The 14,957-nt window shown below is 50.8% G+C and overlaps 1 protein-coding gene and 2 pseudogenes across 1 annotated transcript; all 3 read left to right on the top strand.

Annotated features, from left to right (window-relative positions):
* Positions 1-791: 791 nt before the first annotated feature.
* LOC119358898 (scar-like domain-containing protein WAVE 5) lies at positions 792-2,739 on the top strand. Its single transcript, XM_037625293.1, has 4 exons — positions 792-984; positions 1,064-1,441; positions 1,564-1,698; positions 1,807-2,739. Exons 1-4 carry the CDS (start codon positions 818-820, stop codon positions 2,342-2,344), a joined length of 1,218 nt encoding a protein of 405 aa, XP_037481190.1. The 5' UTR covers positions 792-817; the 3' UTR covers positions 2,345-2,739.
* A 1,467-nt stretch (positions 2,740-4,206) lies between these two features.
* Positions 4,207-7,227, top strand: LOC119358897 (annotated as a pseudogene).
* A 3,349-nt stretch (positions 7,228-10,576) lies between these two features.
* LOC119358896 lies at positions 10,577-12,631 on the top strand (annotated as a pseudogene).
* Positions 12,632-14,957: the final 2,326 nt, after the last annotated feature.

The following is a 14,957-nucleotide window of genomic DNA, read 5'->3' as shown; positions in this document are numbered from 1 at the left end:
AGAATGCTCAACAGTCGACAATATCATGCTGGGACTATCAGCTACATAGTGCAAGCAAAATGATAAAAAACCCCAGCCTGAACTTCATGGTGATATCACCTCTGATTGCAATGGCTATCAGTCAAGGTACACATGGAGTATGTGATTGCATAACCCGAACTTAGAATACTTAAACCAAAATTGGCACGGTAAACCGTGCAGCTAATAAGTAGGTTGTGCGACCTCGCGACTCGTGGCACTGGCTTGGCCTAGATGATATTTTGTCCGGCGGCATGGTACAAAAGCAGCTAGCTAGCGTTTGTTGTGTTGTTGCCTCAAAGAGTTGGATTCTTTTCATTTTAATGCATGGAGATCGCCAATTCGCCAGGCATTATTTTCATCTCCCTTTTCATCAGGAAGCATTAACATGGCAAAAACGCAATATCCCTTCTCTATTTAGAGGTTGGCTTGTCATAAATGGAGAACCTTTTATACGGTAAGAACCTAACGACCTTCCGTAGCTTGTTGTTGTAGCGCCAATGAATGTACTACAACGTTGAGTAGCCGCAACGCGAGTGCGGTAGAAAACTGTATTCCGTACGTACTCACATGGCGCGGTGCACAAGCATGCGCAGTACGTAGGATACGGTGGTACCTCCTCCTACTCTCTGCTCGGGGACCGCCCGTGCCGTGCTCCGCCATGGTAATGGCTACATGTCAGTCGCTTGTCACGAGCCATTTGGACTTCTATAGATGAAAGGCATAAAGCCCGACTTCAAATTAATGAAGCCATTTGGACTTAGGAAGGAAGAATAAGCATCCATCGAGTAGCACCTGCATGCATGCGCGCATGGAGCAGAGTGCTCAGCTTCTGACGCCAACACTGTCAAGGCCCAAGCTCACCACCAAGGCCGACGAGCTCCCCGAAGCTGTCGTCCTCGAGGATGAGGGCGCCGCCATGGCCGGCTTCGTGGGCCTCCTCCGCCAGCTCGGGGACCTCGCACAGTACGTTGCTCCTGTCCCTCCGCCCTGCTGCATGTCTGCAACTGCACTAGTTCAGCTTCAGCTTCCCCATGATCTTCAGGCTTGCCGCGGAGGTGTTCGACGGCCTGCACGAACAGGCCACGGCGGTGTCCGCTCGGGCGCGCGGCCTCACGCTGGGGACGCGGCGGCTCGAGGCGGAGCTGACGCTCGTCGAGGAGCGGCTCCGCCGTCGTCGGAGTGCACGGCCCTGCTTCGTGCAGCAGCAGGACGTCGCCGTTGCCTGCAGCAATTCAGTCTTCTCTTCAGGCATTCGGTCAGAAGGCTTGTGTCGTGTCGCAGGCCACGGCGTGCACCGGCGCCGCGCAAGTGCCAGGCCGGTGAACCACGGCGTGATTGTGGTGGGAGGAACGAAGCCTCGTTCCATCGCGGAGCACATCCGGCGATGCCGCGGGCCTCCGCAGCTGTCCATGCTTGACAAGTACTCCCTCCGTCCCAAAATAAACGTCTCACTCTTAGTATAACTTTGTACTAAAATTAGTACAAAATTGAGACAGTAGGAAAACCTCAGCAGCTGCCTCAAAAACTTTGATTCGGTTGCAGGTATGATGCCGGCGGCGAGGGGGCGTGCCTGAAGCGATACACGGACCCGTCCTTCTTCAGAGCCCAGTCTGCCAAGCATGAGCTTTTCTTGCAGGAAACCAAACCAAAGCTTCAGAGTTCACACAAATGCTCCAAGTAAAACTTTTTATTTATTTCTGAAGCTCATTTCTCCCATTTCCATCTTCCGGTCTCAGCTTTCAATCTTTAGCATCCAAATTAACGTCCAATTTGTACCTCCTGCAGATTCAAAACAGATGCCTTGCTCGATATGCTCCGGCAACTGAAATATCGACACATCATCGGAAGAATCAGGCGTCAAATGCACAGCTCTCACAATCAGGATTCGCCAGAAGATGAAGCATCCGAAGCACACGTTTTGTCTCCATCGGATTCGCCTGAAACGTCAAATACCAAAGTGCCATGCCCTTCGGTACCAGTGAACAAGGAGAGAAGCAGTGACCTCGTGGAGAGGACAAGTTCGTTCAGGGCATGGCTCTCTCCGGATGCAGCTTCTACTCATGCGTCTGACATCATACAAGAAACCAATGCTGATGGATTTGCCAGCCATGGCGCAAACAAGGCCGATGACAATGCCAACATTGCGACAAATGCTCGTAGCGCCCTTATCAACTTCATCGCGTCAAGGGTCGAAAGCTCGCCGAGGAAGCTCTCTGTCAGGAAGCATAGTGATCCTTTAACGGAATCCTTCCGGAACATGGCTAAGAAGGTGCTGCTTGAGAATGAATCAGCACATTCGTCACAACGAACTAGTGAATTCTGAAGACATGCCAGATCCAGATGAAGTTGCATTTTACAGCAAAAGCGCCGAGGAGACTTAACAAGAGGCGACCTCGGAGCAATGTGACGATCCTTGTGAATAACCTTCCACCTGCTAGCGTCGATGAAGAAGCAAGCGGCGGCATAAGTGATCAAAACCCAAAAGGGACTAATCTGCATATGTTGGATACCAGTCCGCTATTGAGTTGTGATGCTTCTGTGCCGGACAGTGAACAGTACCATTTACATGTACTGTCGTTGCTGCCTATTCCTCCGATGTAATGACTATTTTTTTCCCGGAGAATCGGCCTTCAGGCCCCGCTTTATATAGAAAGCGCAAGTGTCGACAACATCCTTCCGGGATTATCAGCTACGTAGTGTAAGCAAAAAAAAAAACCTACAGCCTTAACTTCATGCTGATATCACCCGTGAACTGTGATTTCAATGGCTATCACTCAAGGTACATAAGGGGTCTGTTATTGCAATGGGAGATTTTAAGGTGCATTATAATACACCATCGCAAGTCACCCCAGTCGGGTCGCGGCGCCAGATCCTTCCCCGACCCGAGAGGCCACATCATCCTCATCGACGTGCATCAACTTTTTCATGCCGGATCTTCGCTGTAAGTGCCTAGCCATCTCAAATCTTTTCTGGTCCCTTCTGCATATAGAACCAATAGGGGTCGGATTTGATTCGGGTTTAGGATATGTCATGTGTTAGATTAGCCGCGCGCAGGAAAAAATGACTATATTGCGCGCGCGATCGAAACTGGCGCTCTAACAGACGCACTAAAATCTCGCGAGCGGTAAAGTAGGTTCAGCGCGTTGGAAAAACGGCATCGCACGCTGCTTATTTGGTGCGCCTGTTCGCGCGAGCTGCAAAATCTGGGTTGCTGCGGGTGGGGCCGCCAGATTGGGGGGCCGTGTTTTTGCGCTTCTGATAAAGCAAAACACCAGCCCAGCGCGCCAAAACAATATTTTGGCGCTGCAAAAAAGATTTAGCGCGCCGGGCAACCGCGCATCTGTTGGAGATGCTCTAAAAAGTCTATGATTGCATGGCTTGAACTTAGAATACTCAAACAAAAATTACCATGATAAACCGTGCAGCTAATGACAATTTCATTCATTTCAAGCTATCCGAAAACATAAGACTGGAAAGATTCAGCAAGGATGTTCATGTTGATACCATCCACCGAGACGCAGGGTGCGGACATATATTTCTCGATAAAGGAGCCTGAAGAGATTGGTCATCGAGAAACATTCAGAAAAGCTCGGAGACCTCCTGCACTACGTTGCTCCTGTCCCTCCCCTTCCTCCTATAGCATACGTATAATTTTGCGTTCGATTTTCATATCATAGGTGTGTGCTCTTCAGGATTGTCGCCAAGACGACCAGGCCACGGCCGCTGCCACAACGCGCGCTGGGTCATTTCGCACTGTGTCAACCCACACAACTAAAAAAGCACACGTATACGGATGAACACGACATTGACAGCGATGGTATGGTACTTGGGTGACACGCATGTAGAAAACGCTGGGATGCCTAACGCGAAATTAATTGGACGATCTGACAAGTGATGACCATATTTTCCCCGTCTAGCACGGTGCCGAATAACACCGACATCACAAAATGACTAGATCCAACCAAGCATTAAGTGAGTGGATTGTCAGTTTGTCACCGGGCATTGGCCTGAAGCGTAGGTAGCACGCACGTACTAGAAGTCTAGAACGACGACTTGAGACTTGAGGTTGCCTTGCCTGGCCGGTTCACTCGCGTCTCAAATTGAAAAGTATTGCATTCAACCACAAGGGTTCCAATATAACCACACCTCGGAAGCACTCATAAGGAGATAAAAGTTGTCCTCTTGGCCGTCTACAGTTCAGAAATCCCAAGCACCATGGCCAAGGACAAAGAGATCGGCGTGCGGCCTTTGTGCGCCGCTGGTGATAGGAGAGCCATGCCTCTCGAGACTTGCCACCTCGTCGCTCTGCTCCTCTTGCTACTCATGGCTACTGGTCGCTGCCTCGCGGCCACCGGCGGTGGCGGCACCGATGACGGTCGGGAGTTCGCCTACAACGGCTTCACAGGCGCGAACCTGACGCTCGATGGCGCCGCCTTCACACCGGATGGCCTCCTCATGCTGACCAACGGCACCACTCAGGCAAAAGGCTAGGCCTTCCACCCGTCCCCGCTGCCGTTCCGCGTCGAGGCGAACGCCACCGGTGCCGCACGGTCCTTCTCCACTACTTTCGTCTTTGCCATCTACGGGCAGTCCGCCAACCTAAGCAGCCCCGGCATGGCCTTCTTCGTTTCCGAATCCAATGAGGCGCTCTCCACTGCGATGCCACGCCAGTTCTTGGGCCTCCTCAACCACACCGATGGAGGTAACCGGAGCGAGCACATCTTTGCCGTGGAGTTCGATACGCTCTTCAACGACGACTTCCGCGACATCAACAACAACCACGTCGGAGTCGACGTCGATAGCTTGGTGTCGGTCGTATCCGCAGTGCCCGGGTACCTCGATGACTTCGGATATATATAATGGGTACGGCCCAAATTTCAATAACCTAAGCCTGACCAGTGGGAAGGCCATGCAGGTGTGGGTGGACTACGACGGCCGGGCCACACAGGTCAACGTGACCATGGCTCCCTTGGGCGTGGCCAGACCCAAGTACCCTCTTCTGCAGACCACCGTCGACCTCTCGGGTGTGGTGCTGAGCACGGCGTGCATTGGCTTCTCGGCGGCAACGGGCGCACTCGCCACAGGACACTTCGTCTTCGGCTGGAGCTTTGCGCTGGATAGGCCAGCCCCTGCGCTGAACATCTCAGCGCTGCCGGCCTTGCCGCCGTTAGCCTGGCCCAAGCCAAAGTCCAATTCCAAGATTCTGGAGATAGTGCTGGCCGTAACGTCGGCGACGGTGGTTTCCGCCATAGGCCTCGGAATCTACATATTTGTAAGCAGTGGCGGTGCCAGGATCAAAACCTTGTGATGTCAGGTTTTGTACTAGCGAATTTTTGTAGACAAATTAAATAGGAACACAAAGGATTGTAATTCCTTTTTAAAGATAGTTAGTATTTCAAATTTATTATCAGTGTTTCTTTCAATGCATTATCTTTGAGCTATTTTAATATTTTAATTATAAATGTATTTTCGAAAAAAGTATACATTTGCAAGTACTATCGTCATAGCTTATTATCTTTGACCATGTTCATGTTTTTTTTGCTGATACATAGATTTGAGATATATGAAATGGCGTTTGAATTAAAAAAAGACACAATAAAACTGAATGTGAAAAAATGTTCGAACAAGACAACTAGAGTAGATGGGCAAGCGTAGAACATCTGACCTTCGGAGACAATGCTCATGGAATAGATTAAACGAATACAGATGTAACTAGAGGCTCAACATCTTGAGAAAGAAAATACATGATTTATATAAGAGCTGATGATTTTTAGATTTAACTCTTGGCGATTGCGGAGTCGAAAAGAAGCAAGAGACTGGTACAAATGGAGAATAGACTTCGGTACTATTGCATGTCCTCAAGTATCCCACATAAGTGTGTATTTCCTCAAAATTTCATATATTTAGACCAATATCTAATGCTATTTCTATAGTTATTAGGACTTCCATTGCAAATTTGCTTTTTTTCCAGCCAAAAGTTACCCAACACAGATGACGAGTTGGCCTGTTTAGGCATTTTTAGAAATTGTTTATTCAGCAGCTCAGTACCCATACATGGGAGTACTTGACCTGTGAAATTCATATGTAGTCAAGTGACCACACAACCAAAACGTGGCTTCGCCACTGTTTGTAAGACGTCTCACGTACTCTGTGGTGCATGAAGACTGGGAGGTCCCGTTTGGCTCAAATCGATTCTGTTATAAGGACTTGTTTCATGCAACCGAGGGGTTCAGTGACAAGAACCTACTTGGGAGGGGAGGTTTCGGAAGTGTATATAAGGGTGTGCTTCGTAAGCCTGGCATGGAGGTCGCAGTGAAGAGAATGTCACACGATTCAAGGCAAGGGGTTAAGGAGTTCATCGCCGAGGTGGTGAGCATTGGTCGTCTTCGGCACCGAAATATCACACAATTGTTGGGCTATTGCAGGCGTAAGGGGGAGCTTCTACTGGTATATGACTACATGGAAAATGGTAGTCTTGACAAGTACCTACACACAAGAAATGGCCCAACTCTATGCTGGTCCCGGAGGTATTCGATCGTCAAAGGTGTGGCATCAAGTTTGTTATATCTCCATGAGGATTGGGAGCAGGTCGTCATCCACAGAGATATAAAGGCAAGCAATGTGCTCTTGGATAGTAAGATGAATGGAAGGTTGGGCGATTTTGGTCTTGCAAGGATATACGACCACGAAACCACCGCTGAAACCACCCATGTGGCTGGCACTATGGGATATCTTGCACCTGAGCTCTCGCGCGCGGGGAGGCCAACACCCTTCTCTGATGTGTACGCGTTTGGTGTGTTTCTCCTAGAGGTCACATGTGGACGCAAGCCAATCTTCATCGATGAGCAAAACAACCGGGTGTTGTTGGTCGAGTGGGTGCTTGAGCACCACCACGACGGGTCAATGCTCGACACGGTGGATCCACGACTCGGAAGGGAATTCAACACGGAGGAGGTAACCATCGTGCTCAAATTGGGTTTGCTATGCACGTACCCGTCACCCAATGCACGGCCTATCATGCGAAAGGTCATGCAGTACCTCGACCATGGTCAATCGCCTCCTGATTTATCTCCGGCCTACATAAGCTATATAATGATGGCCCAAATGCAAAATGAAGGATTTGATTCACACAACATGCCATGTTCTCAGCCCGCAATGAGTGTCGCCACTGTGTCGGATGAGACCATTTTGCGAGAGGGAAGATGAATCATGTATGTAATTGACCTCTCTCTCTCTCTCTCAATATCTCTCTCTCTCTCTGTTTTCACTAATTTGGTGGAAGGAGTTGTATTAAGAGGTTATGCTTTGTTGCTGTCAAACAAAAAGCTATGCTTGTGGTTCGGCATAGCTCCGTCCTGCATGTTCGAAGTGTACCTTCACTGTTCGATCCGTTCAAACGGCTGAGTAGGTGCTACAATTAAGAAAGATTAGAGTGTACACGTGCTCTGACGAGTCGTTGTCTCGTTGACCAGCCTGTCAACCTGTAGTTGTGTCCACCAAATGAATCGGCCGGTAACAGCACATTGCGTGTTCATGCACAGCTTGATTGAAGGTCAAGAGCGACGTGCACATGATTCCATTTGGTTGTACGCGCCGTTGTATGTCCTTTGATTTGAGCATCGCCCAGCTTCTGACGCTACTGTCAAGGCCCAAGGTCGCCACCGACGGCAACGAGTCCAGCCACACCGAGTTGTCCGAGGCCGCCATGGCCGGCCTCGTGAGCCTCCTCCGTCAGCTTGGAGACCCCGCACAGTACGTTGCTCCTGTCCCTCCGTCCTGCTGCATACTACAAGTCTGCAACTGCACTAGTTCAGCTTCAGCTTCCCCATGGCTTTCTATACGTACGTGCGGCTACGTACTGCAAATTCACCAGACTAGCTTTAAACCTGATCTTCAGGCTTGCCGTGGAGGTGTCCGACGGCCTGCACGACCAAGCGACGGCGGTGTCCGCTCGGGTGCGCGGCCTCACGCTGGGGGCACGGCGGCTCGAGGAGGCGCTGCCGCTCGTCGAGGAGCGGAATGGACGGCCCTGCTACCTGCACACACACGCTTGTGTACTTCATCGGCCAGAAGTTATCCCGTCGCAGACCACCGTGTCGATCGGCCGCCGCCGGTGATTGTGGTTCCTTGAGGAACAAGGCCGTGTTCCATCGCAAAGCTCATCCAGGGCCGCCGCGGGCCTCCGCAACTGTCCATGCTGGACAAGTAACACTTCTTTACTGAAAATTAAGCAGCTCAATATGAGCTTTTCCCTGGTTAATTTTGGCTTGTTTTGGGTGCAGGTATGATGCTGGTGGCGAGGGAGCGTGCTTGAAGAGATATACCGACCCCTCCTTCTTCAGAACCCACTCTGCACAGCATATAAACCAAACCAGACCTTCAGTGTTCAGACATCCATTCGAAACCTCCTGCCGAGGAAGCCCACCATACAAAATACTCCATGTAACACTTCTTAAATTTCCCTAGCTCATTTCTCGCTTTTTCCAGCTTTCTTTTCGGTGTTCATTCTTTAGCATCCAAATTAACCTGACATTTGAACCTCCTGCAGATTCAAAACAGGTACCTTGTCCGATACGCTCCGGCAACTTAAATACCGTTACATGATCAGAAGATTCAGACGTCAAATGCACACCTTACACAATCAGCATTCGTCAGAGAGTGAAGCATCGGAAACACACATTTTGTCTTCAGCAGATTCGCCTGAAATGTCAAACACCGAAGCGCCATGCCCTGCAGTACCAGTGACCAAGGAGAGAAGCAATTACCTCGTTGAGAGCTCGTTCGGGGCATGGCTGTCTCCAGGTGCAGCCTCTACTCGTGCGTGTGACATCACAGAAGACAATGGCGCCAACAAGGCCGACGAGAATGCCAACATTGCCACAGATGGCCGTAGTGCCCTTGTCGACTTCATCGCCTCGAGGGTCGAAAGCCTACCGAGGAAGCTCTCTGTCAAGAAGCACGTCGACCCGTTAGCAGAATCCTTGACTTGACAGAAAATTTTCCTAACTACAATCAAGTGCATTCTGAAGACGCACCTGATCCGAATGAGGTTGCATTTTATACCAAAAGCACTGGGGACACTCAGCTAGAGGCGACCTCGGAGCATTCCAGCTATGAAATACCTTGTCCACCTACATCGTTGAAGAAGCAAGCGGCGGTACCACCGATCGCAACCTGAAAGGGGACCAATCAGTGTTTCTTGGCTACCAATCCGGTATTCAGCTGTGATGGTTCTGTGCATGGTTTTCACTTTCAGTTTCAGAAAAAATTCAGCACCAACCCAAATTCAGCTGTGATCCTTATGCGGTTTGCATTTCGGTCAAAGGACTGAAATATTCACTTGAATTCAATTAAATATTTGATTTTTTATAATCATTTTGAGAAATATTTGAATTCCTGTGTACTACTGAAATATTTTGACCAAAAAGTAAATAAGTAAGTGTCTACTGAAATTATTGAAATTAAGTGAATTTCATCGAAATCTCACTGAAATTGAAAACCATGCTTCTGTGCCGGACAGTGAACAGTGTCATTTACATGGACTGCATACACCTTCAGGCCCTGCTTTATACAGAAAGCACAACTATCGACAACATTCTGCTGGGATTATCAGGTACATAGTGCAAGCAAAAAACAAAAACTTCAGCCTGAAGTTCATGGTGATATCACCTGTGATTGCGACGGCTATCAGTCAAGATACATAAGGGGTCTGTGATTGCATCGCTTCAACTTAGGAAACTTGAATCAAAATTACCATGATAAACCGTGCAGCTGATGACAATTCATTTCAAGTTATCCAAAAACATAAGACTGAAAAGATTCGGCAAGGATGTTCATACTGATACCACCCACCGAGACGCAGGGTGCGGAGATAAATCTCTCGGTAAGGAGCTTGAAAAAACTGGTCAGTGAAAAACATTCAGAAAAGCTCGGAGACGTCGTGCACTACGTTGCTCCTGTCCCTCCCCTTCCTCCTACTGCATACGCTATAATTTTGCGTTCGATTTTCATAGGTGTTGCCGCGAAGACGACCAGGCCACGGCCGCTGCCACAACGCGCGCTATGTCATTTCGCACCGCATCAACCCGCGCAACTGCAAGCGCACACGTATACGGATGAACACGACAATGACTGCGATGAAACTTGGGTGACAGGCATGTAGAAAACGCTAGCATGCCTAACGCGCCATTAATTGGACGATTTGGCGAGTGATGACTATATTTTCCCCGTCTAGCACGGTGCCGAATAACACCGACATCCCAAAATAACTACTACTCCATCTGTCCCATAATATAAGAACGTTTTTCTGAAGCGTACGTAGCAAGTACTAGAAGTCTAGAGCGACGACTTGAGACTTGCCTTGCCTGGTCGGTCCACTCACGTCTCAAATAGTACTAGAAAAGTATTATTGCATTCAAGCACAAGGCTCCCACCTCACCACACCTCGCAAGCTCTCACAAGGAGATATCGGCACAGTTCAGAATTCCAAGGCACCATGGCCTAGGACAAAGAGACTGGCGTGCGATCCTTCTGCGCTGCTGGTGATAAGAGAGCCATGCTTCTCGAGCCTTACCACCTGGTCGCTCCGCTCCTCCTGATCATCATGGCTGCCGGTCGCTGCCTCGCGGCCACCGGCGGCGGTGGCACCAGTGACGGTCGGCAGTTCGCCTACAACGGGTTCACGGCTGCGAACCTGACGCTCGAAGGCGCAGTCGTCAAGTCGAACGGCCTCCTCATGCTGACCAACGGCACCATTCAGACGAAAGGCCAGGCCTTCCACCCGTCGCCTCTGATGTTTCGCGCCGAGGCGAACGGCACCGGCGCCGTGCGGTCTTTCTCCACTACTTTCGTCTTCGCCATCTACGGGCAGTACGCCGACCTAAGCAGCCATGGCATGGCCTTCTTCGTCTCAGCGTCCAGGGAGTTGCTCTCCACTGCGTCGCCAGGCCAGTTCTTGGGCCTCACCGACACCGATGGAGGCAACCCGAGCGACCACATCTTCGCCGTGGAGTTGGACACACTCTTTAACGCCGAATTCCGCGACATCAACAGCAACCACGTCGGCGTCGACGTTGATAGCCTGGTGTCGCTCGGCTCCGCCGACGCCGGGTACTATGCCAACGATGACATCGGGAGTTTCCAGAAGCTAAGTCTGATAAGCCGGAAGGCCATGCAAGTGTGGGTGGACTATGACAAGAGGACCACAGAGATCACCGTGACCATAGCTCCCTTGGGCGTTCCCAGGCCCTACTTAACCCTGCTGCAGACCACCATCGACCTCTCTGGCGTGATGCAGAGCACGGCGTACGTCGGCTTCTCGTCAGCGACAGGCGTGCTCACCACACGACACTTCGTCCTCGCCTGGAGCTTCGCGCTGGATAGCCCAGCCCCTGCGCTGAACATCTCAGCACTGCCGGCCTTGCCGCCGTTGGTCTCGCCAAAGTCCAAGGTTCTGGAGATTGTGCTGGCCTTAGCGTCGGCGACACTGGTTTCGGCTATAGCAATCGGATTCTACGTATTTGTAAGACGGCGTCTCAAGTACTCCGAGGTGCATGAGGACTGGGAGGTTCCGTTCGGCCCAAACCGATTCTCTTACAAGGACTTGTTTCATGCAACCGAAGGGTTCAGCAACAACAATCTGCTCGGTAGGGGAGGTTTTGGAAGTGTCAATAACGGTATGCTTCGCAAGCCTGCCATGGAGGTCGCTGTAAAGAGGATGTCACACGATTCAAGGCAAGGAGTAAGGGAGTTCATTGCCGAGGTGGTGAGCATTGGTCGTCTTCGACACCGAAATATCACACAATTGTTAGACTACTGCAGACGGAAGGGTGAGCTTCTCCTGGTTTATGATTACATGAAAAATGGTAGTCTTGAAAAGTATCTACATAGTAGAAATAGCCCAACTTTGTGTTGGTCTCAGAGGTATTCTATCATCAAAGGTGTGGCATCAAGCTTACTGTATCTACATGAGGAATGGGAGCAGGTTGTCATTCACCGAGATATAAAGGCAAACAATGTGCTATTGGATAGTAAGATGAATGGACGGTTAGGCAATTTTGGTTTGGCAAGGATATATGACTATGAAAACACCGCTGAAACCACCCATGTGGCTGGCACCATGGGATATCTTGCGCCTGAACTCTCACGCAAGGGGAGGCCAACACCCTTCTCCGATGTGTAAGCATTTGGCGTGTTTCTCCTAGAGGTCACATGTGGACGCAAGCCAATCTTCATCGATGAGCAGAACAGTCGGGTGTTGTTGGTCGAGTGGGTGCTTGAGCACCACCACAACGGCTCAATGCTCGACACGGTGGATCCACGACTCAGACGGGAATTCAACACGGAAGAGGTAACCATCATGCTCAAATTAGGTTTGCTATGCACATATCCATCGCCCAACGCGTGGCCTATCATGCGAAAGGTCATGCAGTACCTCGACCATGATCAATTGCCTCCTGATTTATCACCAGCCTACATAAGCTACATCATGATGGCCCAAATGCAAAATGAAGGGTTTGATTCGCACAACATGCCATGTTCTCAACCCATAGCGAGTGTTGCCACTGTATCAGGAGAGTCCTCAGCGACTATTTTGCGAGAGGGAAGATGAAGTGTGTATTTAATTGACCTCTCTCTCTGTGTGTGTGTTTGTGCGTGTGTGTGTTGAATTACTAAGAAGTCGTGCTTTGTTGTCCGGCATTGTTGCGTCCTGCGTGTCGGAACTGTCCATTTTATATTATATGAGTGTTGGCTAATCAATATATGTGTAAGTGATTAAGAAAGGTTTCATGCATAGATTTGAAGGTTGGAGTGTACAAGTACATCTGACTAGTCGTTGATCAGCCCGACAACTTGTAATTGTGTCCACCAAACGAATCCGCTGGTAACAACATATTGTGTGTTGATGAACAGCTTGATTGAAGGTCAATAGCTGCATGCACATGATTCTATTGGCTTGCGGCGTGAAGTAACCCTGGGAGGATAACTAGGTTGTTCGTGATCGTGAGTTCGTGATTGGGTACTCCAGACACCACTGGGTTGGGCCCTATAATTGTCCGGTGGCATGTTACAAAAACAGCTAGCTAGCCTTTGTTGTGTTGTTGCCTCCAGGAATTGGATCCTTTTCATTTTAATGCCTGGAGATCACGAGGCATGTGATCTACTTCTACAGGGGTAAGTTAAGCTTATTTTCATCAGGAAGCATTACCATGGCAAAAACGCAATATTCCTTGTGTATTTCCAGGCTGGCTTATCATAAATTGAGAACCTTTCATACGTTAAGAACGTATAAAAGTAAGAACCTAATGATTTTCCGTAGCTTGTAAATGCATTGTACACAGTCGATGTGTCGCCAACGGTGCGTGTAAGTACGGTTCCATCGGCAGTGTTGTGTTGAGTAGCCGCAACGCGAGTGCGGTACAAAACCATAACACCCGTATTCCGTACGTATTAGCATCAAGCGGTGCACAAGCATGCGCAGTACGTACGGTGCCTCGCTCCTACTCTCGGGGACCGCCCATGCCGTGCTCCGACACCTCACCGGGCGCTCGTGGGTGCAGGTTAGTCTCTGTCAGTTTGAGGGCCGTTGTATCGTTCCCTGGAAGTCAGTCAGGGCGGGGAAGTTCCCCCCCTCCCGGCCCTCGCGTCGCCTCCCTGGGCGATTCGGGGGTGACTAGGGTTCCGTGGCCGCCGCCACCCCCCTCCACTCCCTTCACCCCCTCGCCGCTACCAGAGATGGCCGCCGGGCAGCCCGCGCGGGCGCCGGTGAAGGTGGTGGCGGGGATCTTGGCGCTCCATCCCCTCTCGGAGGCCTGCGGTTCCTGGGGCGGCGGCCCCAACTGGAGAGGCGGCGCCGTCGGGCGGTGGGCGGCGTTCGCAGGGGTGCTGGCCAGCGTGCCTGGCCGCGCGGGCGGCGGGTGGTTGGTGGAATCCTGCCGCGGCGCGATTTCTTCGTCAGATCTGGAGGTTCAAAATCCCTCTCATTGCTACCTCTCTCTCGCCGTCGGTGATGGCTAGTGATTTGCTCTCTGGCTCCGGCGTTGGTGCGCATTGGTGGCCAGCTAGGGGACTGGGGGAAACCTTGGCCGGTCTGGCCAGTCCGGCGGCGGCAACGCCCAAGGGCGCTGTTTTCCTCCATGGGGGCGCAGCCGAGGTCCCCTGCTTTCCACCCCGATCCACCCTGCCCGGGTGCAAACCTTATATCTTCTCGGATTTGGCGGCGGCGGCGCCTTGCGCGTCGTGACCTTGTTGGAGGCGCCGTTAGGGAGGCGGGATGCGGTCGGGAGGCGCTGCAGGTGAGGGATTGAGCTGCCTCCTCTTCATCGTCCAATTCCCTGAAGCTTATCTCTACCTAGTTGGACATGGACCGTGGCGAAGCGGCCGGCTAGGGATATCCCAAATCGAAGTGGCCGCACTATGTCCACCTTTCGATGTTAGGGCGACATTCTTTAGCTCTAGGGTGAGCTTCTCGAATTCCCGACGGTGCGGCGCCTACGAGCCATGGCGAGGGGGTAGGGTCCCTCCTCGGTGATATAGATGGAAGATGATGTTCCCCTTCTTCTCTAGGTGTTCCTGGAGCATGGCCATCTTCGAAGGTCGGCTATGTCCTGCTCTGTTGCTCTGCTCTACTACATATGATCCTGGTGTGGAGTGCTCGGCCTTTGCAAGTTGTAATCTTAATTTCCTTTTCATTAGCTGCTTGTGGAGATTGTAGTCAGCGTTTCAGTCCAGTGTCCCCCATTGTATTGTTCTGACCGCTGTAATTTGGTTGTTTGTTGTAACTCCTAACCGGTTGATGGCTTTGTTAATTCAAAACCGGGCTCTTCGCGAGCCTTCGTTCTAAAAAAAGAAAGTCAGTCAGGGCGCGTCAATGGCTACACGTTAGTCGTTTGTCACGAGCCGTAGTGAGACATCACACAAGCCAGCCATTTGGATCG

The sequence above is a fragment of the Triticum dicoccoides genome, chromosome 2A, assembly GCF_002162155.2.
Source record: "Triticum dicoccoides isolate Atlit2015 ecotype Zavitan chromosome 2A, WEW_v2.0, whole genome shotgun sequence".
NCBI classification, from domain to species: Eukaryota; Viridiplantae; Streptophyta; class Magnoliopsida; order Poales; family Poaceae; genus Triticum; species Triticum dicoccoides.
The sequence above is the reverse complement of the archived record's forward strand: the minus strand, read 5'-3'. Positions and strand labels throughout refer to the sequence as shown.